At 38.6% G+C, this 25590-nt stretch overlaps 1 protein-coding gene across 5 annotated transcripts in view; it reads left to right on the forward strand.

The window, feature by feature from the left end:
- Positions 1-9767, forward strand: part of CPLANE1 (ciliogenesis and planar polarity effector 1) — a 372488-nt gene extending 362721 nt beyond the window's left edge. For all 5 annotated transcript variants that reach the window (XM_033932742.1, XM_033932734.1, XM_033932750.1 and 2 more), the window contains 2 exons: positions 3716-3897; positions 9240-9767. In XM_033932742.1, coding sequence (XP_033788633.1) covers positions 3716-3897; positions 9240-9365 — 308 coding nt within the window. In that variant the 3' untranslated portion in view covers positions 9366-9767. The remainder of the gene's footprint in view (positions 1-3715; positions 3898-9239) is intronic.
- Positions 9768-25590: the final 15823 nt, after the last annotated feature.

Below are 25590 nucleotides of genomic sequence, written 5' to 3' on the forward strand. Positions count from 1 at the left end.
TCTTTCCTTTTTTTCCTCTCCATCCACAGATCCACCTTTTCTCAACTATCCTTTCATCCAGCATCTCTCCCTCCTTTCCCACCACCCCAGGGTCCACCATCTCTCCTTTTCTTTTCCCAACTACCCTCCTATCCAGTATCTCTATCCCCCCTCCACACCATCCCTTGTGTCCAACTTCTTCCCTTTCTGTTCCTTCTCTCCCTAAATCCCATTGTCCACCATCTCTTTCCCTCTCCTCTGTTTTTAGACCCATTATTTCATCCCCACAAAGTCCGGCATAAGCACTTCTCTTTGAACCCCCTTCCCTCCCTCCCTCTGTGTACTTCTACACCAGGGCCCTCCTCCCTGAAGGCCTGTCCCCCCCAAAGGCCTGTACCATCCACCCTGAAGGCCTGCACCCCACCCCTGAAGGCCTGCACTACCCCCTGAAGGTCTGCACCCCACCCCTGAAGGCCTGCCTGTCCACCATGAAGTCCTGCCTGTCCCTCCTGAAGTCCTGTACCCCACCCCTGAAGGCCTGCCTGTCCCCCATGAAGTCCTGCCTGTCCCTCCTGAAGTCCTGTACTCCACCCCTGAAGGCCTGCCTTTCCCCCCCCTTAAAGGCCTGCACTCCCACCTCTGAAGGCCTGTACCTCCCCTTACCCCCCCCCCTCCCGAAGGCCTGCGTGTTCCTCCCTGACCTCCTGCACATCCATTTACCTAATTCCAGCAGGGAGCAGCCTGCAGAGAGGATTGCCGGTACTTTAGCGATCCTTGCAGGTTGCCATAGGCCTCAGGAGCTGTCTTCCCTCTGCCGTGATCCTGCCTCTGACTCAGAGGAGGGGCGGGACCGCAGCAGAGGGAAGACAGCCCAAAGATCTCTGCGTTCTTCCGATCAAAATTGTAATTGTGCCCTCTTTGAAAATCATTGGAACGAGAAGAGCAGATATGTTTACTGTTGCAGGCCCACAATGGTGGAATTCCCTTCCCCAGTATATTAGATTAGAACGTGACATTTCAGCATTTAAAAAGCTTTTAAAAACTTACTTGTTTAGGGATGCTTTTGACCTCTAAAATTCTAAAATTTTTCAATTCTGTTTTAATTGATATTTACAAAGTGTGCTTTGAATAATTTTTACCCTACCTTTTGTACTTCCCTTTTTTTCTATACCCTTATTGTAACTCTACCCCCTTTCCTATCTCTCATGTTAGTCATTATTGGATTTTACTGTTATTATGCTAAAGTTTTTTTATTATATTATGTACATCGCCTAGAAATTTGAAATAGGCGATTCATCAAAAGTGAAATAAACTTGAAACTTGATTGGCCAGCATTCTTCAAGAGGCAGATTAATTACACGCCAGTCAGGAGGGGGAAAAAAGAGAAGGGAAACCACATGGCTCTGCGATCGACTCGGGTTGCCTGAGCGATCGACCGGTCGATCGTGATCGACGTATTGGGCACCCCTGGTATAGAGTGTTACGTTGTTAATGTATCCATCTAGTAAGTCTTGAAATTGTTAATACTTGTCCTGCTTATAATGGCTTTAATGAAACAGACTATTCCCTTCCAAAAAATAGGCTGATGTTGGATCTAAACATTCATGCACCTGATTTAAATTGAATATATTTTGATGTATTAGGATCTCAAGCGCTCGCAGTTAAGAGCTAATAGAACTAGTCTTGGCACTTAACTATTTCACGAGCTATCATCGGTCCTTGCATCTTGTTTTAATTCAATTCAAAGTGTGTGACTTATATACTCTCATTTCTTAAATTTATCTATTTATCCTTGTTTCAATTTTATAATGTAAATATAGTAATACTTAGCTCGGGTGAGTATTATCATACCAGGCCTTCTGACCACAGCGACGACGGAAGATCTCCGTTTCACTCTCATATACAGTGAGAGAGCTTTATCAGGACTAGAGTGGTTGAATTTATCAACACTACGAAATGGAAAAAAGGAACAAACTTAATTATTCATAACCTTATTTATTAATTAATTAATTATCCTATATTTTAGATCTTCCAATTAGTGAAAGCACCAGAGAACCTGTTTTAACCCATTACTATTATATGTATCCAAAATCTTTATCTTACTTCAGATTCATCTATAACTTTAAAATCATTTGGTTTAATTTCCTCTTATGATACTTTTAAAACTTTAAAACTTTTAAGACTTTTCCAACCTCTAATGTTATATCGATACATATTTAAATATACATTATTTCACAAATTATTGAATACTAAATACTAGATGCTGACAAGATTACTCAGTCCCAGAACGTCGACTTAACTGCCTATTACTACTAACCTTTATGAGGTATATAAATGTCCATTATTTCTTCCAAGCTGGTCCGTATACAATTACACTAAAGATAATTCTTTTAAAATTATAATCCTTTCCTTCAACTGGACAGCTCTATTGCAAGTAGGTTATCTAACATACCTGTTCAGACAGCTCCTTGTAGACTATTTTAATTTCAGCTTTTATTCGAAGACTCATGGAAAAATTTTTCCTACGTCACTTCCGGGCTTTTTATACCGGAAGGACCAATCTATACTGAGGATCGTAAACAGATCCTGCTTATCGTATACCAGATTTTAAAGGACAGTGAACACTTATATCGGAAGTTATATCCCAGAAGTGATACTGCTTTACCCTATCAAATAATCAGTTTTATCTTTATTTTTATTTTTACCTTTGTTTTTATTAAAAACTGAAATTAATTTTAATTTTATCTTCAGCTAGCAGGTCATTAAATACCAAAATCATAGTAGCGGCAGTGCAAAATCCTCGTTCCGGAAAGGCCATAACAAGCCTCGCCGTAGTCTACTTAGCTAAGCAGGTAACTGCCTATTTATTAATGAACGGGTCATATTTACCATTATATATCGAGGACTTATTAGATAACTCCTCATCTTATTAGATATCGATGACTTATTAGATAACTCCTCATCTTATTAGATATCGAGGATTATTAGATAACTCCTCATCTTATTAGATAAGTCCTTATCTAATGCAGTTTTTATCTCGAGTTCTCAAAAAAAGGTCAGCCAGTGGATTGATATATTTAACTCCTTAGGTTGCAGACATTGTAGCCGATCAATCCATCTTTGAATTAAAAAAAGATGCAAGGACCGATGATAGCTCGCGAAATAGTTAAGTGCCAAGACTAGTTCTATTAGCTCTTAACTGCGAGCGCTTGAGATCCTAATACATCAAATATATTCAATTTAATTTTACACCATATGCCATAATATGATATACAATATGTAATGAATGATTGGAAAATACTAGAAGGGTGGGGGGAGGGAAAGGGGATAAAAATATGTTTAGAATATTATGTATTAGATATAAAAGTGATATTGTGTATTCATTAATTGTATTTCAATATTTTGTACACTTCATGTAAAATTTGAAAATGAATAAATAAAAATTAAAAAAAAAAAACAATTTAAATCAGGTGTATGAACGTTTAGATCCAACATCAGCCTATTTTTTGGAAGGGAATAGTGTGTTCCACAAGTTTTTTATTGTGACGTTTTGGTTTAATGAAACAGAGCCAGGAAAAATTGTTACTGGTTTAGAAAACTCTAATTCATTTGGTGCTCCTTTTCATCTCTAAACTCTGATTGGATCACCAAATCAGGATGTTTGGAAAGAAAGTAACTGTAAACTTCCTGTTAAAAATAAAAATAAAATAGAAATATGTTTCTGCTTTCTGAACAGTCTCAGAACCTGAAAGGAGCAGTAGAAGCAAACTGAGAAGACCTATGACTCAAGTATCAATTAGCCAGATTGAAGAAACAGGTTCAGATTATGAGATGGAGAGAGAAATTGTGAGTCCTTGGACCTTACCTGAAGAAATCAGCAAAATTCTTAATAGCAATAGCAGTGGATTCATGTTCAAGGTAGGGATTGCTTTTCAAGTCCTGTTTTTATTAATGTCAATATTTTCTGAAAAGCATCCAAACATGGTAATTTACAAGGAAATATAAAAATATCGTACTCTCCAAAATAAAAGGAAGCAAGAAAAGCTGCATACAGCTGCATAGATTACTGCATTAGGGCATGTCAATTTTAGGGGTAGATTTTTATTTTTTCAAAGTTTACATAATTCTTGTGACCAAATTAAGCAGTATTGCATTCTGAATCTAAATCTATCTTCAGAATCTTCTTAAAGTGAGACTTACCTACATAAAATCACAGTTGAAATATGTAGACATTATGGGGCTTATTTTCAAAGCACTTTTGACACACAAAGTACCATAAGAACATAAGAATTGCCACTGCTGGGTCAGACCAGTGGTCCATCGTGCCCAGCAGTCTGCTCACGCGGCAGCCCTTAGGTCAAAGACCAGTGCCCTAACTGAGACTAGCCTTACCTGCGTACATTCTGGTTCAGCAGGAACTTGTCTAACTTTGTCTTGAATCCCTGGAGGGTGTTTTCCCCTATGAAAGCCTCCAGAAGAGTGTTCCAGATTTCTACCACTCTCTGGGTGAAGAAGAAATTCCTTACATTTGTATGGAATCTAACTCCTTTTAACTTTAGAGAGTGCCCTCTTGTTCTCTTCACCTTGGAGAGGGTAAACAACCTGTCTTTATCTACTAAGTCTATTCCCTTCATTATCTTGAATGTTTCGATCATGTCCCCTCTCAGACTCCTCTTTTCAAGTGAGAAGAGGCCCAGCTTCTCTAATCTCTCACTGTACGGCAACTCCTCCAGCCCCTTAACCATTTTAGTCGCTCTTCTCTGGACCCTTTTGAGTAGGCTTCTATGGTACTTTGTGTGTCTAAGTGCTTTGAAAATGAGCCCCCAAGTAATATTTCTTTACATAGAAGCATTGAAACATGACGGCAGATAAAGGCCAAACGACCCATGTGCAGTAATGATTATCTCTTTGTCTCTTCGAGAGATCCCACGTGCCTATCCCAGGCCCTTTTGAATTCAGACACAGTCTCTGTCTTCACCACCTTTTCTGGGAGACTGTTCCATGCATCTACTACCCGTTCTGTAAAAAAGTATTTCCTTAGATTACTCCGGAGCCTATCACCTCTTAACTTCATCCTATGCCCTCTCATTGCAGTTTCCTTTCAAATGAAAGAGACTTGACTCATGCGCATTTATGTTACATAGGTATTTAAAGGTCTCTATCATATCTCCCCTCTCCCGCCTTTCCTCCAAAGTATACAGATTGAGATCTTTAAGTCTGTCCCCATACGCCTTATGATGAAGACCACATACCATTTTAGTAGCCTTCCTCTGGACCAACTCCATCCTTTTTATATCTTTTTGAAGGTGTGGCCTCCGGAATTGTACACGATATTCTAAATGAGGTGTCACCAAAGTCTTATACAGGGGCATCAATACCTCCTTTTTCCTACTGACCATGCCTCTCCCTATGCAACCTAGCATCCTTCTAGCTTTTGCCATCACTTTTTCAACCTGTTTGGTCACCTTAAGATCATCACATACAATCACACCCAAGTTCCGCTCTTCTGTCGTGCACATAAGTTCTTCACCCCCTAAACTGTACCGTTCCCTCAGGTTTTTGCAGCTCAAATGCATGACCTTGAATTCTTAGCATTAAATTTTAGCTGCCAAATTTCAGACCGTTCTTCAAGCTTCGCCAGGTCTTTCTTCATGTTATTCACACTATCTGGCGTGTCTACTCTATTGCAGATTTTGGTATCATCTGCAAAGAGGGAAATCTTACCCGACAATCCTTCAGCAATATTGTTTATAAACATGTTAAAAAGAACAGGCCCAAGAATAGAACCTTGAGGCACACCACTGGCAACATCCCTTTCCTCAGAGCGAACTCCATTGATCACTACCCTCTGTCGCCTTCCACTCAACCAGTTCTTGACTTAACCTGTCACTTTGGGACCCATCCTGAGAGCACTCAGTTTATTTATTAGACATCTGTGTGGAACACTGTCAAAGGCTTTGCTAAAATCTAAATACACCACATCTAGCGCACATCCTCTATCCAATTCTCTGGTCACCCAGTCAAAGAAATTGATCAGATTTGTCTGACAAGACCTACCTCTAGTGAATCCATGTTGCCTCCGGTCCTGTAATCCACAGGATTCCAGAAACTTGACCATTCTCTGTTTTAAAAGTGTTTCCATTAATTTGCCTCCACAGAAGTAAGACTTACCGACTTGTAATTCCCTACTTCTTCCTTACTTCCACTTTTGTGGAGAGGTACCACATCCGCCCTTCTCCAGTCCTCCGGTACCACTCCCGACTCTAGAGACTCATTGAAAAGGTCAGTCAATAGAGCTACCAGAAATTCCCTAAGTTCCTTCAGCACCCTAGGATATACACCATCTAGCCCCATCACTTTGTCTACCTTTATTTTAGCTAATTCCTCACGAACACAACCCTCTGAAAATCGATCAGGGTTTATTACTCCTCCATCCCTATTCATGTTTGTCTTCTGTGGTCCCACTCCTGGCACTTCAGCCGTGAACACATAGTCTGAATTACATCTAGCCACATAATAACCTTTAAAATGTTATTTATGCAGTTATTTTATTTAACAAAATCCAGCAAAAAGACTATTTGGGTCTTTTACTAAGGTGTGCTAGCCGATTTAGCACGCGTTAAATGCTAACGCACCCATTATATTCTACGGACGCATTAGCATTTAGCACACGCTAATATTTAGCATGCAGTAAATTGACTAGTGTGCCTTAGTAAAAGACCCCTTATATCTTGTTTAATTTTGCTTTGGCTCATGAGCTCACTGCTGACCTTCTGACCTCTAATATAATGTTCCCTCCTCTCTTGATTGTACACATGACCAAGCAGCCTCAGTTGTCATTTTTACACACCTCTCTATGAACTGGGTGTGTAATGGACAGTCTGGAACCAACATGGGCTTGCTCAAAAATTCTCTGATCTCAGCTGTTGGCATGGTACAGGTAGGGGGATGCTCAGAGACTCTTGAGCTCCAGTCAAATACTAGTTGCCTCAGTGTTGATGGATGGTGTTTTCCTGGGTCTCACCCTACTGTTTCTAAGCTGTGTTCTCATTTCCTTCACCTCTGATCTTCAATATCTTCTCTTCTCCACTGCATCTCTTCTCCCCTGTTTCTCTTCACCGCACAGCATAGCTTGCAGAACAGACTTGCTGTAACCATACCTAGCTGACCTCACTGTAGGCATGATTATCTCCCTTACCTCTTCCCCTGTTCTTTCAACAGTTGTAGCTGGAAGAGGAGATGCCTGGGACTTTGTGTCCTATTGCTATTCATTTTTACATTGAATCAGTTTACCATGTAAACCCAAACATAGAACTCTACAATCATTCTTAGGTTTTTCAGATTCTTTATTTTCAGATTATACTTGGAAATCAATATTCTCATGAATCTTAGAGCTGTTGTGAGCTATCTGCTAAGTGACATAGGTCCTATTTCCAACAGAGCCAGATCCTTTGGCAAGATGCCTGTTCTAATGTTAGAATTCTATAGTAATAGCTTTGGTCTGTGCTTAAGTCGTTGATCACTTCATCACTGACTTGAGGAAGATCAGAGCCAACAGAGATCTTGGTAAAATCAGGATTTATTTCCAGTTCAGTAGCAGAATCCATCATTTTTCCATTGGGGACTGCCCATTTGTGGTTGCTTAATATATTGCCATCTGAAGCAGTCACCAAGTTCCTGAATGGCAGCTCACCTGTGTTGCAGACAGTTCACACCAGCTTCCTTTATAGCTTCTCTTCAACATAATGCATGATTCCTCCCTCCCAACCAGTATTTATATTACAGGAATCACGTCCAATAGGTTGAAGAGTTTGGCTGCTCCTCTTTCTCTCAGCTGCAACCAAATTTTCAGCAATTATTTAATCATGAATCTTCTCTTTAGTTGCTTTTGCAAGAACAAAAATGCCACAGATTTCTGCCTCCTGGTTTCATATGAACTGTGTAACATTCCTGTTTTATCATATACAGTATTCCCCTGAAATTCATTGGGGTTCCGTTCCAGGAGCACCCGTGAATTTCAAAAAAAACCGCAAATGCGATTTAGGAGTGGATTGGAGGTGGGAGAGGGCTGCAGGGGCGGCGGCAGGTGCTGAAAAAAAAGGCTGATGTCTTGCGGGATCATTCTTAGTGTTTTCTGACCACCTCTTCCGGGAACTAAAGTCAGGCTACACCAATCAGGAGCTGCTTTGATGCTTAAGATAGCACGTCAAAGCAGCTCCTGATTGGTGTAGCCTGACTTTAGTTCCCGGAAGAGGTGGTAAGAAAATACTGTGAAAGACTGAGTCCGTGATTCGCAAACCGTAAATTCGCAGGAGTATACTATATTGCATAAATATCTCGGACAAACAGCAAAAGTCCAACAGGACCAGAACTCACGGGTTCAAGAACGAACAAAGAAAAGTGGGATCGGACAATAAACACTCCAGGAACAAAAATTGTAAAAACAATCTTGTTTATTTCAAAACAAAAGAACAAACATCAACTGTGGACCCGACACAACACTGTGTTTTGGCGACGCAAGTCACCTACATCAGGGGGGTCACTGAGATGTAGTAATACACTGGTGAACAAGTCCTTTGTTAATACGAGGCTGAGATAAGGAAGTGCTGAAAAACTGACCGAGCAATTTGAATTGCTCGGTCAGTTTTTCAGCGCTCGACTTTTCGAACATTTCCGTATTTCAGCCTCGTATTAACAAAGGACTTGTTCACATGCTTGCCTTACCAATTTTGCCAAATCATGTCATACTATGTTACCCATGCTTTGTAATACTAGACTCACCATACTATTGCTCACCATATCATGTTTGTCTTATTATGGTTTACCATACTTTGTTAACTATGTTTTGCCGTCCCTATCAGACAACATTTGCCATGCTATCGCTTACTATACTATGTCTGAGAGTGTGGAGCAGGGGTTGGAACTGCAGCCTCAGCACCCTGGGGTTGTGGGTTCTGACACGCGCTGCTCCTTGTGACCTTGGCCAGATCACTTGATTCCCCAATACTCCAGGTGCATTAGATAGATTGTGAGCCCACTGAAACAGACAGGGAAAAATGTTTTGAATACCAGAATAAATTCATGTATACCATTCTGAGCTGTTGTCCCACAGCTTTGCGATATGCTCACATCTGATGGAATTTTACTTGAACTAGTCATAGTTAATTCAAGATTTTATGTCAAATTTGGAAGAGATGCCAGACTAGAAAATAATAGAATGCAGCATGTCTTAATAGTTGCTCTTGCTTCCTCTTTTACAGGATGATGCTGGATTTTCTCAAGGTTTTAAAAATAATGACAATGCATCAGAAAGCACTGGGAGCCTTCTCAGCAAACTTGACTGGAAAGCAATAGAAGACATGGTAGCAAATGAGGAAGACAGTTAATAGACAGTGCAGCTCATTTTCTTGAGTTCTGTAATTTGCTGAAGAAAATAGATTGTCACATAAAGGACTGTATTTAGACTTTCATGGCCATTGCAGGTCTCCCATACATAGTTTTCTGAACTAAACTGGAATGACTGATTTTGTCTTATCATACATTTACATCTGTGGATTCTTTATATGGTGCCCAAAGTTGCACGCCCAACTTTGGGTGTGCTTCGAAGATGTGTACATTTCTAAGATGCATGTGCAAATGGATCACAAGCTCTGAAGCATTGATAATTGAATGCTAACAACCAATTATTGATGTTAATTGGCACTCATTAAAATTTGTATGCACATCTGGCTGTACAGTATTCTATAAGGCATTGTTTCTCAACTCAGTCCTGGAGTACCCCCCCCTTGCCAGTCAGGTTTTCAGGTGAACACTGCCTCCATACATATTCATTGTGGATATCCTGAAAACCTGACTGGCAAGGGGGTACTCAAGGACTGAATTGAGAAACACTGCTATAAGGCATGGCGCCTAACTCCCATGGGGAGTGTATCTCAAAAGGAGGCATGGGCATATTGGTGTTCTGAAAAATTGCTCGTAGAATTACAGAATGATGCCTAACTGCACCGGAGTGCCGACATTACAGCAGGTTTTAGCCCAGCACCCAAAAGTAAGATACGGGATCCACACAAATGCTATTCTATATAAGTCACATGCCCTTTATAGAATAGCGTTTAGTCCTGAATTTTTTGGGCACCTAAGTTTCTTTGCTATTTATTGAATCCAACACTATTTGTCAACAAGTAGGACTGAATCAGGCACACAAGTTGGTAATGATGTTGCACATCACGGGGACAAAGCAGCTCTCCCAGAGCTCAGATCTTAGTGTAGAGTAGAGAATGACACGGGGGCAAGTTTTTTCCCGTCCTCGCAGGAACTCATTGTCCCATTCTGGCGAGTTCTTTTCCTGTCCCTGTCCTATTCTTGCAAGCTCTGTCTTCATTTGCACAAGCCTCAAACACTTTAAAATCATAAGTGTTTGAGGCTTGTGTGGTTAAGGCTGAGCTTACAGGAATGGGGCAGATACAGCGACAAAACTTGCAGGTACGGGATGGGGAATTTGAGTTCCTGCAGGGACAGGGAAAAATTTGTCCCTGTGTCATTCTCTAGTGTAGAGTTCTGAGCATGTGCAGCACTTCCTTTCCAGAGCATTTCCCTCAGTTCCTTTGTTTTCTCTATTGCACTCTGCCAAAGGGGCATGAAAACAAACCACCTCCCAGTTAAACTATATATTTCCTGTTTCTTTGATATATTTATTTTTTTTATTCTTATTTTGTTTAGTCCTTAAAATAAAAGACTAAGACTTTGTCAGTGCCAATTCAATCCAGATATAAGCTAGTTATCTCCCTGGCTTCAGATTTACAAAGCCAATAAGCTCAACAGAGTTCTGTAGTCATACGAGCGTTTCCTAGATCCAGGACATCTTTCAGGTTTGGAAGGACCTTCAATTGGATTTTTGTCAACAACAGAATTGTAATGGTATCACTTTATTGTTCTGTACTATCATCTTCTGGCCACCTGGTGAGTGCTCTATTAGCAATTCCCTAGACTTTGCCTCTGCTTTATGTTTATCCCATTATTCCATGCATAGCAAAAATCCTGTACAAAGTGCTTTGATCCTCATAACCCCCCATTGTCCTCAAGTAAACTTGGTCTCCCAAGCAGGCTCAAATATAGTATTTCTATAGTAGATCCGCAGTTCAAGACGCTAGGACACCTAACAACAACAATAGTTGATCACACAGGACGAGAGCCATCTCTTTCATTCCAGTCATTCCCTTGCAGCGTAGAATCTGAGTAACATTTAATCTCTACTATAGGACTACCAATTCCAATTTAGGATATATTAAATGACTGCAAGAAACCCATCTGCCAGGCATACCTATGCTTTTAAATAGGTTTTCCTTATGGGACATTATGAATGTGCCTACAAACATCTTATCGTTGAGACCCCCTTGGGCTCCCTTTTTGGTGCCTACAAACATCTTGCCATATTTATATCACCTCTCATGAGCAAGTATCTAGTTGTCCTTTATTAGCGTTCATCTCAGTGCTCTTTCTGCCAATCATTATCCAATTGATAAGCTTCCATATTCTGCGTCCTGTCATTTCTTGCTTTATGAAAGGGCTTCTTCAGGTCTAATCCCCATACCGCGAGACCTCAGTGTTGTTCTGTCTTCCCTTTTGAAGCCATTGATTGAGTCAATTGAGTCTGCTGTGCTTAAACATATCAGTTGAAAAATACACTTTCTAATAGCTGTTACATCAGCTGGAAGAATAAATGAACTTTTAAGCCTTGATAACCCAAGAATAGTACAATCAAATTTCATGGTAATTAAGGGCTCTTTTTACTAAGCTGAGCTAGCAGTTTTAGCTTGCGCTAAATTGCCGTGCACGCTAGACGCTAACGCCAGGATTGAGCTGGTGTTAGTTCTAGCCACTTAGCGCGCGCTAAAAACGCTATTGCAGCTTAGTAAAAGGAGCCCTAAGTGATTCTCTTATTTAATTCCAGTTTTTACCCAAGGTGGTAACATTTCTGTATCAATGAGGAAATAGTGCATGCTATGTTCAGTCCAAAGCCTCATAGGAATCTACTTGAAAAGACCCTGGATGCTCTGGACTATAAGGGCCCCTTTTACAAAGCAGAGATTGCGATTCCCATACAACAAATGTGACACAGCCCATTCAATCCCTTTAGGCTACATCACATTTGCCACACCAGTACTTGCTACCGCAGCTTTTTAAAAGGGGCCCTAAATGAGCTCTTGTATACTGCCTCAAAATAATTGTTTCCATCAGGGAATCTATGCAACTCTTTCTTCTTTGACCCCAAAAGACTTGACATTCTGGTCACCAAAAAACCTGTAGCAAATTGACTGTCACCCTTCATCCAATTCCATTGTAAACAAGCAGGTGCTCCTCTAAGCATTAAAGTGAAATCTCATCAGATCAGGACCACTACAGCAACTGTGGCTCTCCTGAAATCTTCTTCACTGAGAACTGTTTGTAAAAGTGCACCCTGATCCTTGCTTCATACCTTTGTCGCACTACTGTTAGTAAAGCTTTGATGGCCAGTCTGTCCAGTGTTGCAGTTTATTGTGCTGTTTTCACATGTGGGCTGCTCGTGAAACAGGACAATTCATAACCAGTTGAGTAGCCCTAAGCTGAGAAGTTACCCACTTAAGTGCTAGTCCAGTGGCATACCTGGTTTGCTGGCTTCCCAGGGCAAAGCACCCCCTTCCTCCAGTCAGAGCACCCCCTTCAGGCAGCATAAGGGTGTGGAGCTCTTGCGGGACCAAGGTCCACATGTATGCGCACTTCAGTTCTGCTGATGACAGAGGATCGGGGCTGGTAGAGCCAACAGCTGTGCACATGCAGAACTCAGGCCTGTGATTGTTCCAGCACCCCCCAACTCTTTGCGTCCAGAAAAGACCACCCCCACAGTCCCGCCCTTAGAACGCTAGAGTGCTGGTTTGTGTTTTTTCTACCTTATTTAAAGTTCAGAGCACTTGTGGAAGTTATAAGAGCAGTTGAGTACCCTTAATTGGATTTGCACATTTAAGGTTTATTTTGGGACTCTTTGTGGTTTATTGCACCCAGCCCAGGATTGCTTGGGAATCTTTCCTATAACAGACATATTCTGTAGATGGAAGGTTTGAAAAGACAACCTCTGTCACCTCCTTGTGAGCTGCATTAAATTAACTAGCTGAGGAGACTACTGCATTCAGGAGGGGCCGAAAATGCTCAGAATATTAACCTAGATCTGAGCTCTGGGTAACTATTCTGTCCTGGGACATTGAAAGAAGTTGTCCACTTGTGTGCCTGATCAATCCTGCTTTCTGTGAAAAAATGCTTATTACAGATAAACAGCAATGCTTTTTTAGTTCATATAAACATTATGCCTTGTGGAGGGTAATTTTATAATGGGGCGACTATGTGAAATATATAACTGGGCCTATTTTATGCGTATTTCTATAAAGGCAAAAATAGTCAGCTAAGTGTCTTTATAAAAGGATCATATAATAACTGTCAGTAGTTTACAAATTCTCTTGTACAAATTTACTATTTCTCTGAAAGTGTAAATGTGTGCTTGTACTCTGCATGTATTTCCATATTTTATAAAATATGTGTAGATTGGGACTCTGCTCCTGCCCTGCCCTGCCCAGAATATGCCTTCAGGAGTTCTTACATGCCATTTTGTAGACACACATATACTCAGCTACACCATTTTATTAGAGCTCCTTTCTATGTATAAAATATGCTTTGTACACCAGAAAAACTTTATAAAATTACCCCCCCAAATGATCAAGCATGTAATAAGATGTCCAGATTTTAGCTGTGAATAATTTGCTTGCAGTATAACAGTAAGGAGATATAATTTAAGAATACTTGTTATGATTTTGCTTTTCAATTCAGGAAGCATGAAAACTCAGATATTTTCTTTTTCAGGGAATTAGTATTAAATTGAAAGTTTTTCTGTTTGAGAGTTGTTGTTGTTTTTACTTTTTAATGTAAATTTTGTAACTAAAGTTTTATATTTAAATGTTTTATTTAAGAGATGTCTTAACCAAAACGAGTATTTTAAATTTCTATTTTTATTGTACCATTATTATTTGTTCTGTAATTTCTAATCAAATAAAGTTAAAGATGACAGTATTAGATATTTCAGAAATGCAGCAAAAGAGCTGCACTATGTTCTGCAGATTGTCTTAGGTGTTCTGTTACACACAGTTCTCATTTTTTGCATTCGTTCTTCCTTTCTTACATCAGTTAATGACACAGGGACACTTCAGTATCAAATAGAGTTACTAGGAACTGGTTGGCCAGACTGACAGCTATCTGGTCAAAACATGAGGGATCGTCAGACCATTTAGGGCCAGTGGTCTCAAACCCAAACCCTTTGCAGGGCCACATTTTGGATTTGTAGGTACTTGGAGGGCCTCAGAAAAAAATAGTTGCTGTAATGTCTTATTAAAGAAATGACAATTTTGCATGAGGTAAAACTCTTTATCCCAGGACAAGCTGGCAGGTATTCTCACATATGGGTGACGTCATCGACGGAGCCTGGATGCGGACGCCTCACAAGCAGACTTGCTTGAAGAAACTCAAAGTTTCGAGTCGCCCGCACCACGCATGCGCGAGTGCCTTCCCGCCCAGCGTAGGGCGCGTCTTCTCAGTTTTCTGAGGAGCCGAGAAGTCCGTCTTTGACTCTCTGCATTTAACTTCGTTCTCTTTGTGCCTTCTCTCAACCGCGGTTTGTGTTTTTTTCCTCACAAATCACTGTTTTAGTTTATTTATTTTATTTTTTTTTAAAAAATTTTCTTCTTCCGTTCGTTTTCCGGGACAGGCCGCTCGGCTGCAGCCCGAGGGCTTCGATTTCGCGGTGGCTTTTTTTCCGTCTATGTCCCGGCTTGCTAAGGGCTTCAAGAGGTGTAGCAAGTGTCAGTGCGCAATCTCTCTAACGGACCCTCACGGATGCTGCCTCAAGTGCCTTGAGCCAAAACATCATTCTAGGTCGTGCCTGCCTTGCCAAACACTTCAGCCTCGTGCTTTCAAGCATCATTGCATTTTGGTGGAGAAGCTCTTCGAGATTGAGTCTCCTACTGATCCCTCGACTTCGAAGGTGTCTTCGGCCTCGACTTCTACTGAGGCTCCTTCGCCTACTGTTTCCACCTCGAGCTTCATCAGACCTTCGTCGTTTACAACGGCTCTTGCTTCAACGTCATCTGCTGTATCTTCCCCTGTTTCCTCAGGTCAGATAGCTCCGCAGTCGGTTCCGCCGGTGGTGATTAAATTGTCTAAGACTCCCAAGTCAAACCACACTCACACTACCTCGAAGGAACCTCCAGCCAAAGCAGGTGGTCCGGTTTCAGACACGGATCCATCCTTGCTGGCTTCTTTCCAGACCATGTTAGAGAAGCAGTTTATTCAGTTCCTTATTAACATGGGACCCAAATTGCTTCCTCTTATCCAGCCTGGGCATTCAGCAGACTCCTGCGAGGTCGAGCTGCTTCCTTTGCCCCAGTCTGAACTTACACACTCTTTGCAGGGAGCAGAGTCTCTGCAAGTGTCTGGTCTGGCATCCAAGAACGTAAAGCAAGGAGCAGATTCTTTGCGAGTGCCTCGACGAGAATCCTCACACTCTATTCAAGGAGCAGAGTCTTTGAGAGTGCATCGAGGTGCCTCCACCAAGCCTCTGGAGCTTCGATCTACAACCTCTAGTCCTATTCGTACATTGGCTTCGGCTGCCCACATCTTCGAGGCGAAGTCTCCTCGATCCTCGACATCTGGTTCCAGACACAGTTCTCACCGACATTCGAGGCCTTCGTCGAGGCATCCTTCCAGGCATAGTTCTTCGTTTCATGACAGACATTCTTCCTCGAAGCCTCGATCTCCAATCTCGACCAGACCACCGACTCCTCGTTCGAGGTCTCCGATGCTGGACCTCGAGGATGTCCCGGTCTCGATTGCCTCGTGCAAGTCACCAGGTTCCTTTGATGCCTTTTTTCCTGCCAAAGCTTCAACTTCGACACAGGCTGCCTCGACGTCCTCGAGTCCTTCTTGAGGCAAAGCATTGGCAGATCAACTATCTTTCTCGTCTTTCCTGCGACAGATGGCTGTAGACTTGGATATTCAATTGGATACTGGCTCCAAGTATTCTAAGGAGTATCTCGAAGTCATGCACCTTCCTCAACCTCCGGCAGAGTCTCTTAAGCTTCCACTTCTTAAGCTTTTGAATCAGACTTTTGGTCGTTGCATGGAAACACCTTTTTCCATACCGGCTGTTCCAGGAAAATTGGACTCTAGATATAAGACTGTGCATCGTAAGGGGTTTGACAACTCTTAGTTATCTCATCAATCTCTCCTCGTCAAGTCCTCCTTGAAAAGGTCCCATCCTTCCAAGGTTTACGCCACCATCCCTCCTGGAAGAGAAGGGAAAATTATGGACAAATTTGGATGTCGCATCTACCAGAATGCTATGATGTCCTCTAAAGTCCTCAATTATAATTTTCAATTCATCACTTACTTTGAATTCCTTATTTCCCTTCTACCAACTATTTGGATATCCAACTATTTGAACTATTTGGATATCCAAATGCATTTTGAGTTTCAGGAAGTCATTGCTTCTTTATCTCAATTACGTCTGCATCTCCTCTAATCATCTTATAATGCCTTCGAGTTATCTACCCGAGTGGCTGCTTGCTCTGTAGCTATGCGTCGTCTTGCCTGGCTGCATACCATTGACATGGACTCTAACCTTCAAGACCGCTTGGCTAACATTCCTTGTGAGGGCATTGACCTCTTTGATAAATCCATCGAGGCAGCCACCAAGAAATTATCTGACCATGAAAACTCATTTGCTTCTATAGACCTAAGCCAAAGCCAGCTCCTGCCAAGCCTGTATGCCCTGCTCTTATCTATCAAAGGCGTTTGCTCCAAAGCAGGCTCCTTATACTCGCCCTCCTCTGAAAAAACAGCAACCTCAGAAGCAACAGAAACCCCAACCTTCTGCTGCACCTAAGGCTTCTCAGCCTTTTCGTCTCCATCATTTTTACAACTGATGGATGATAATTACATCCGACCTCTGGGTGCTTACCATCATCAGAGAAGGATACTCTCTTCATTTCACTCAGGTTCCACCAGAGCTTCCTCCAAGAGAGTATCCTTCCAATCCATCCCAGACCGCCCTTCTTTTTTTTTTTTTTTTTTTAAATAATTTTTATTCTTTTTAAATTCTTACATCAAGTGAAATACATGTATTACATTCAATTATGAAGAAACACTTGAAATTATCAATAAATGTTCTTACATTGTAAATTAAAGAAACCCTTTATCAAAATTTTATATCATATTATTATTACAATATTTTTCCCTTCCCTACCCCCTCTATATGTTCTATACATGTGTTATGATATCTGATCAGTAGAATAATTTGTCAATGGTCCCCATATTTTATTAAATTTTTTAATATAACCTTGTTGTAATGCCATTACTTTTTCCATTTTATATATATGACAAATTGAATTCCACCAGAAAGTGTAATTTAATTTAGTGTAATCTTTCCAATTCTGAGTAATTTGCTGAATGGCGACCCCTGTTAGAATTAATAAAAGTTTATTATTGTTAGCTGATATCGGACTCTGTGTTCTCATTGTTGTTCCAAATAATATTGTATCATATGATAGTCCAACATGATTTTCTAATAATTTATTAATTTGGGGCCAAATTAATTTCCAAAAGGAATTAATACAGGGACAAAAGAATAATAAATGATCTAATGTCCCCACTTCTATCTTACAATGCCAGCATCTATTAGATCTACTACTATCTAATTTCTGTAATCTTGTAGGGGTCCATAAAACTCTATGTAATAAAAACATCCATGTTTGACTCATAGATGCTGACCTTGTAGTATGTATTCTCCAGGACCAAAATTTTTGCCATTGAGATGCAGAAATTGTCTGTCCTATCTCAATACTCCAAATGTCCCTAAGTCCTGTTCTCTTTTTTTTGTTTGAAAATTCATATATAATCTTATACCATTTTGCAGCTTGGTGTCCTAGAAAATCTGCTTGAAAACAAAGGATTGGCAAACTATATTGATTATTAAGATTCTTCCATTCAGGGAACCCTTCCTGAATAGCCTGCTTCAATTGCATCCATTTAAAATATTGTGTTTTTTCTAATCCAAATTTTTGTTGCAATTGTGAAAAACTAAGCAGTGATCCATTTATTATTACATCTTTTAAAGTACGTATACCTGCTATTATCCATTGTTTCCATACTATTTTAAATCCACCAATTTTGATCCTGGAGTTTACCCAAATAGATTGATTTAAAGATTTAGCCAATGGATTTGTTGATAAATTGCTTATAAATCTTAATGTTTTCCATGTATCTATTAGAATTCTATGATCTTTATAACTCCTGGGCATTGTTATACTAATGAAATGTTCTGGATGTAAAGGGAACATGAGGCGCCATTCTAAATATAACCAATCAGGTACATTTTCCATGAGATCTGGGAGGATCCAATACATACCCTGTCTTAAAATATAGGCTTGATGGTACCTATAGAAATTTGGAAAATTTACCCCTCCCTCCTTAATTGTTTTTTGTAATGATGCTAAAGCGATTCTGGGTCTTTTCCCAAACCAAACAAATTTTGTTAGTATACTGTTTAACTTTTTATAAAATGACCCCTGAAAAAATATTGGGATCATACTCATTTGATAACAAACCACAGGTAAAATCATCATTTTAATTGTTTGAACTCTTCCCCACCAAGAAAGATGTAAAGGATTCCATTGCTCGCACATTTCTGTTATTTTCTTTAATAAAAGTTTTTCATTCTCTTTTACTGTGTCATCAATTGTATTTTTTATAAGAATACCTAAATATTTTAGTCCTTCCTCTTTCCATTTAAATGAATATGAATCAAATAATCCTTTGGTACAATGGATATTAATTGGAAGAACTTCAGATTTTTCCCAATTGATTTTATATCCAGAAAACTTTCCAAACTTTTCTATTAAGTTAAGTAGATCTGGAATGGTGTCTTCTGGTTCTCTTAAATATAATAAAATATCATCTGCATACGCAGATAATTTAAATTCCCAATTAGAAAATGTGATTCCCTTTATTCCCTTAGTTTGATTTATTGCAATTAATAAGGGTTCCAGAACGATATCAAAAAGTAAGGGAGATAAAGGACAACCTTGTCTAACTCCCCTTAGCAAGTTAAATTTATCAGATAAGTTATTGTTTATATTTAATCTTGCTCCAGGGGAGCTATATAATGTTTGAATCATTTTAATAAAACCAGGTCCTACACCAAACCATTCTAGAGCTTGATACATAAACTTCCATTCTACTCTATCAAATGCTTTTTCTGCATCTAATGATATTAGAAAAGATGGATCATTCAAATTTTTTGCTAAATTTAAAGAATGAAATGCTAATCTAGTGTTATGTGAAGAGTGTCTTTTAGCAACAAATCCTGTTTGATGTACATCAATGATAAAAGGAAGAGCTTTTGCTAGCCTTATAGCTAGCACTTTAGCAATTAATTTAGCATCTACATTCATCAAAGATATAGGCCTATAGTTTGTTATCAATGTCGGATCCCTGTTTGGTTTTGGCAAGACAATTATAACAGAATCAGCCATAGTTCCTGATATATTTCCATTATTCATTTGATATTGGTATAAATTTAATAGATAAGGTAATAAAGTATTTTGAAATGTTTTATAATATTCAACAGTATATCCATCTCCACCTGGAGCGGATCCAACTCTAAGAGCCTTCAATGCTGATTCTATTTCTTTTAAAAATATTCCGAAAAGAAATCAAAACTCATCTCTTCAAAAAACACTTTCCATCATCATAACCCCTCAACAACAATAGAAAATACTCCCATGACCACCACCATCACCACCATAGCAATACATCAGAACCCTGACTCTTATTATTTCCATTCATCACAACAACCTACCAGAATCCTGACATTACTATATCTACTCATCACAACTACTTATCATAATCTACTATTAGCTTTCAAGTTCTTCCGAAAAACCCAGATTAACAATTGTATCTTGACACATTCTTGAATTTATGTACTGCACCACTACTGGAAATGTCCAGTCTTATAAATTGTAATCCGCTTAGAACCGCAAGGCACAAGCGGAATATAAATCACTAATGTAATGTAATGTAATGTAATATATGTTCTTCTAAGCTTCTTTTTATATGATCCGGAACATTTGGTCCAATAAATGAATTTAAAAACTCTAAACCATCTTGTTCTTTATTTTCATAAGTATTAGAAGTATATAAATCCTTATAAAAATCAAGAAATTGTTTTATAATTTCTTCAATGTTGGTGTGTGTATTGCCCTGCTTATCTTTAATTGCAATTATTTTAGTTTTTCTTTTTTTTGCTTTAATAAAATTTGCTAACAATCTTCCAGCCTTATTTGAATTTCCATAATACTGTACTTGTCTATAGAACATATCTTTTCTTACAAATTGAGAAGAAATCTCATTATATTTAACTTTTGTTTTTAATAATTTCTGTAATGTATCATGTTCCCATTTTATAATTAATTTATGTTCTAGTAATTTAATTTCTTGCTCCAATTCTATAAATTGTTTTTAAGTTGTTTTTTCTTATATGCGGAATATGATATAATATTTCCTCTCATTGTTGCTTTATAAGCATCCCATAAAATTTCAATATTTATGTTGTCTGAATTATTAATTTGAAAAAATTCATCCATTTTTACTTTAATATCTTCTATAAAGTTCATGTCTGCAAGCAAAGCATTATCAAATCTCCAAATTGGTTTAGAAAAAACTGATATATCATCCTGCAGATCAACCCACACACCAGCATGATCTGAAATAATTATAGGATCAATAATTGCTTTTATCACTCTTTGTGCAATATTATTAGAAACAAATATATAATCAATTCTTGAAAAGGATTTATGGACCTGAGAACAAAAAGAATATTCCTGATCATTAAAATGAAGGATACGCCATATATCAACTAAATCACAAGATTGTATCAAATTGTCTAATCCTAATGATTTCATAATTTTACTTGGTTTTTTATCCAAAATAGGATCCATTACAGCATTGAAATCTCCAGCTACTATTAAATTAGAAGCAGCCAGTGGTAGTAATATCTGTTGAATATTTTTGAAAAACTCCATTTGATTTGAATTAGGAGCATATAAATTAAATAAATCCAGGATTGTATTTCTCAGATTCATTTTAATATGTACCCATCTTCCTAGTGGATCAAATTTTATTAATTTGAAATCTGCTATGAATTTCTTATTTATGAGAATAGCTACTCCCGCTTTTTTACCAATAGCAGGTGCAAAAAAACATTTGGACACCCAACCCCCTATTAGTTTATTAGATTCAAGTCCTGTCAGATGGGTCTCTTGTATGAAATATATGTCAGCGTTTTGCTTATGAAGAAAATTCAGTATTCTCTTTCTTTTGATTGGATGGTTAAGACCATTGACATTAAGAGAATAAATTTTAAGAGCCATCTAAATTAATAAGTAATGTTTGAATTAGAACTCTATAATAAAAGTTTAGATCAGACATCCACACATGTTTAATATTTATTCCTTTTCTTATTATCAATTCCTTACTTATATCTAATTCCATTCCCTTTTTCCCATCCCCCTCCCATCCCTCCCCAATTAACAAAAGTTGTGTACACTTGGCCTCACGCATATCAAGATCAGCAATAACACACTCCAAGAAGACCTTAAAACTTTCAATATTCAATTTAAGTCATCTGAATATTAAAATTATATTAAAATGTAAGTAATAATTCATATATTTTAGTAATCATGAATTAACTAAATAAATTTCATATATATTTCTTAATATATCAAAATTTTTATATTCAATATTATTAAATCTTTAATATCTTTTTATTATTATATATATATATTTTTTTTTTCCCCTGTTAAATATAAATTGTTTATTGTAAAAACAAATAAATATATATTGTTTATCTTTACTTGCAGCTTTGTCTCTGGTTTTACAGCCTTTTTAATGTGTTTCTTTGCATCCAGTAGTGCAAGCCGATGGTTAGAGTCCAAGCAAAGATCTTTGATTTATGCCTCAATTGAATCTGCGACCAAAATTAGCTGCTTGGTTTTGGCAGAAACTGAAAGCATTAATGAAATCACAGACAGATATTGTTTATCTTTACTTATATTCTAAAACTTTAAAACGTTTCCCCCTTTTTTTTTTTTTTTTCCCTGTTTTTTTTTTTTTTTTCATCTTTTACTTTATCATCGTGATATTATTAATATGGGAGTATAATGTTATGTGAAAAGTGATTCCACGAGCAAAGATTCCTCCCCCCTACGAGAGATCACCACAAAACCACACACCAGCTATTATGTATTTTTCTCTTTTTGTCTATCTCTCTTCCTCTCTCTTCTCTTTTTCCTTTTCTTTTCTTTACTGTCCTTATCTTCTTTCTTCTTTTTTTCCCTTGAAGGAGAACAGTTTAAATAGGTCTTTACAAGTTTCCCTTTTCTTGTAGTTCAAGTTCTAATATCCTTTTCCTTCTTTTTCTTCTTGTATTTTATGGAGTAAGTTCATATTATGTTCCGGTGTATGTAGAAAAAATCCATTTCCTGTTTCCTTTTCGCACAGACTTTCGGGATTCTGAGTTTTTAAGTTTTAAAACTTTTGAGAGAGAGTAGAGGGAAAACAAATCCAACAAACCTTTTCTTATTTGCGGTGTGTAATTCCGCAGCAACCCCCCCCCAGAAGAGAGAAATCCCACACGAAGAACCACTCCCCTCATTCATTTTTTTTTTTTTTTTCCCCCCATATTTCATCATTCTATTTTATCAGAAATCAATTTGCAGAATAGTCTTTTAAATATAATTAAATATTTTTTATATTAAATCGTTCAATTTCCTGTCTATTTTCTTTCTTTTCATATCATATATTATAACATCTATTTTGTTAACTCTCTATTATATAAATTGTATTTAAGCCTTTTAATAAATTTCATTTGCATTTTAGAATGTTTATTACATTCTAGTTCTACTGTAAGAGAGACATTAGAAAAGAATACATTTGAAGCTAATCTAAGCATTCTAAATCGTTGTATTTTAAAACACAGAAATCTTTTCCTTTAAAATAAAATAAAATAAAATCATTCATTTTTATTTTTTTTTTTTGCTATATAATCAATATATGCTATATAATCAATATATGTTAATATAATTCAATTTTCATCATTTCTAATCAATATATTTAAAGACATATTAATCAAATTAGGATGACATAGGCACTTCTTGAGTTTGAATAAATCTTTCTAGTTTCTCTGCATCATCAAATGTTAAAGTTTTGTTTCCGATGGTAACCTTCATGTTTGCAGGATACATTAAACCAAATTTTGCTCCCAATTCTCTTAGCTTTGGTCTCAATTCCAACAGCTTTTTTCTTTTTATTGCTGTGTTTTTAGCGAAGTCAGGAACAAAATGGATGTAAACATCTTGATATTTAAGTCCTTTATTTTGTTTTGCTAGCTGAAGTATTTCTAAGACCTGTTGGTGGCGCAATAGTTTGAATATAAATGGCCTTGGCAGATGTTGATTTTCTCCTTTTTTCATAGGCACTCTATGTGCCCTTTCTACCTCTATGGGATAGTTTGTTTTTATTGGAAGTAGTTTGGGAAGCAGATTTTCAATAAAGGCTACCAGATTTCCCTTCTCTGCTCCTTCTGGTAATCCAATCAAACGGACATTACTTCTTCTTTCTCGGTTCGAATAATCTTCAATTTCTTTAGTAAGTAGATCTATTTTTTTCCTATCTGCTCGACTGCAGCATGCTTCTTCTTCTACAATCATCATTCTTTCTTCTAGGTTATTAGATTTTAATTCCAGGAGATCCATTTTTTTGTTTAATGTGGAAACTTCCTCCGATATATTCGTTACTTTTTTAGTTAAAATTGATAACATTTCTTTTATTTCTTTCAGTTCTTTTATTACTTCTACATCTGCCATCTTTAAGCCTGACTCCTGTTCCGGTTTTGCTCTCTTACTGCTTCCAGACATCGCAAAGTCATTCTTGTTTTGTTTTCCTGTTGCCATCCTTTTATCTTATCTTCTTTATTTAGTCTAAGCACTTTTTTTTTTATCCAATTTTAAATCTTTTTGACTTTTTCCGGACTTTCAAGGTCTTTTCTCTGGAGCTCACTTATTAGCTGACCTTCCTCATGCGCGTCCAAGCCACGCCCCCAGACCGCCCTTCTTCTTCAAGAAGCTCAAGCTCTGCTTTCTCTCCATGCCATCGAACCAGTTCCCTTGGAACAGCAGAACAGGGGGTTTTACTCCTGTTACTTCCTTGTTCCAAAGAAGACGGGCGATTTGCGACCCATTCTGGATCTCAGGGCTTTCAACAAATTTTTAGTCAAAGAAAAGTTTCGAATGTTGTCCCTAACATCTCTTTATCCCCTTCTCGAGCAGAACGACTGGTTATGCTCTCTGGATCTCAAGGAGGCCTACACTCATATCCCCATTCATCCGGCCTCCCGTCAATACCTCAGATTTCGGGTGGGGAATCTGCATTATCAATACAGAGTACTACCCTTCGGCCTGGCCTCGTCTCCCAGAGTGTTCACCAAGTGCCTGGTAGTAGTAGCGGCAGCTCTCCGGAACCATGGTCTTCAGGTATTTCCCTACCTCAACGACTTGCTCATCAAAGATTCCACATCTCAAGGGGTTATTGTAGCGACCAAATGGACTGTCTGGTTCCTACAAAGTTTGGGATTCGAAATCAACTTTCCCAAATCTCAACTTCAGCCCTCACAGAATCTACAATTCATTGGAGCTGTTCTGGACACTGTCCAACTTAGAGAATTCCTTCCACAACAACGTCTGGAAGGAGGGATAGTACGCCTTAGGAAACCGGACGGGAACTATGTAGAATCGGACTCCGAGAAGGCTAAACTGTTAAATGAATACTTTTGCTCAGTTTACACCCGCGAGGCGCAGGGATCCGGCCCTCAACTACCAACAGGGGATAGCTCGATAGACCCGTTTTGCAGCTTCGAGATAACGCCCAATAGTGTCTACAGTGAACTATCCAAACTCAAGGTTCACAAAGCCATGGGGCCAGACAACATACACCCCAGAGTACTCAGAGAGTTAAAAGACACCTTGGCGAAACCACTATCAACACTCTTCAATCTCTCCCTTAGCAAAGGAAAAGTCCCGCTAGACTGGAAAACGGCTAATGTCATTCCACTCCACAAAAAAGGAAGTAGGACGGAAGCTACGAACTACAGACCAGTGAGTCTCACATCAATAGTAAGCAAACTAATGGAAACTCTAATCAAACACCAATTGGATGCGGTCCTTAACGAGGGGAATCTGCGAGATCCCCGTCAACATGGGTTTACAAAGGGGAGGTCCTGTCAATCCAACCTGATCAGCTTCTTTGACTGGGTGACGAGGAAGCTGGATATTGGGGAGTCCCTGGATGTCGTGTACTTGGATTTCAGCAAAGCATTCGATAGCGTACCACACCGCAGGTTGTTGAGCAAGATGAGCTCTATAGGTTTGGGAGATACCTTGACTACATGGGTGGGGGACTGGCTAGGAGGTAGACTTCAGAGGG

Source organism: Geotrypetes seraphini, chromosome 1, assembly GCF_902459505.1.
Source record: "Geotrypetes seraphini chromosome 1, aGeoSer1.1, whole genome shotgun sequence".
Lineage (NCBI taxonomy): Eukaryota > Metazoa > Chordata > Amphibia > Gymnophiona > Dermophiidae > Geotrypetes > Geotrypetes seraphini.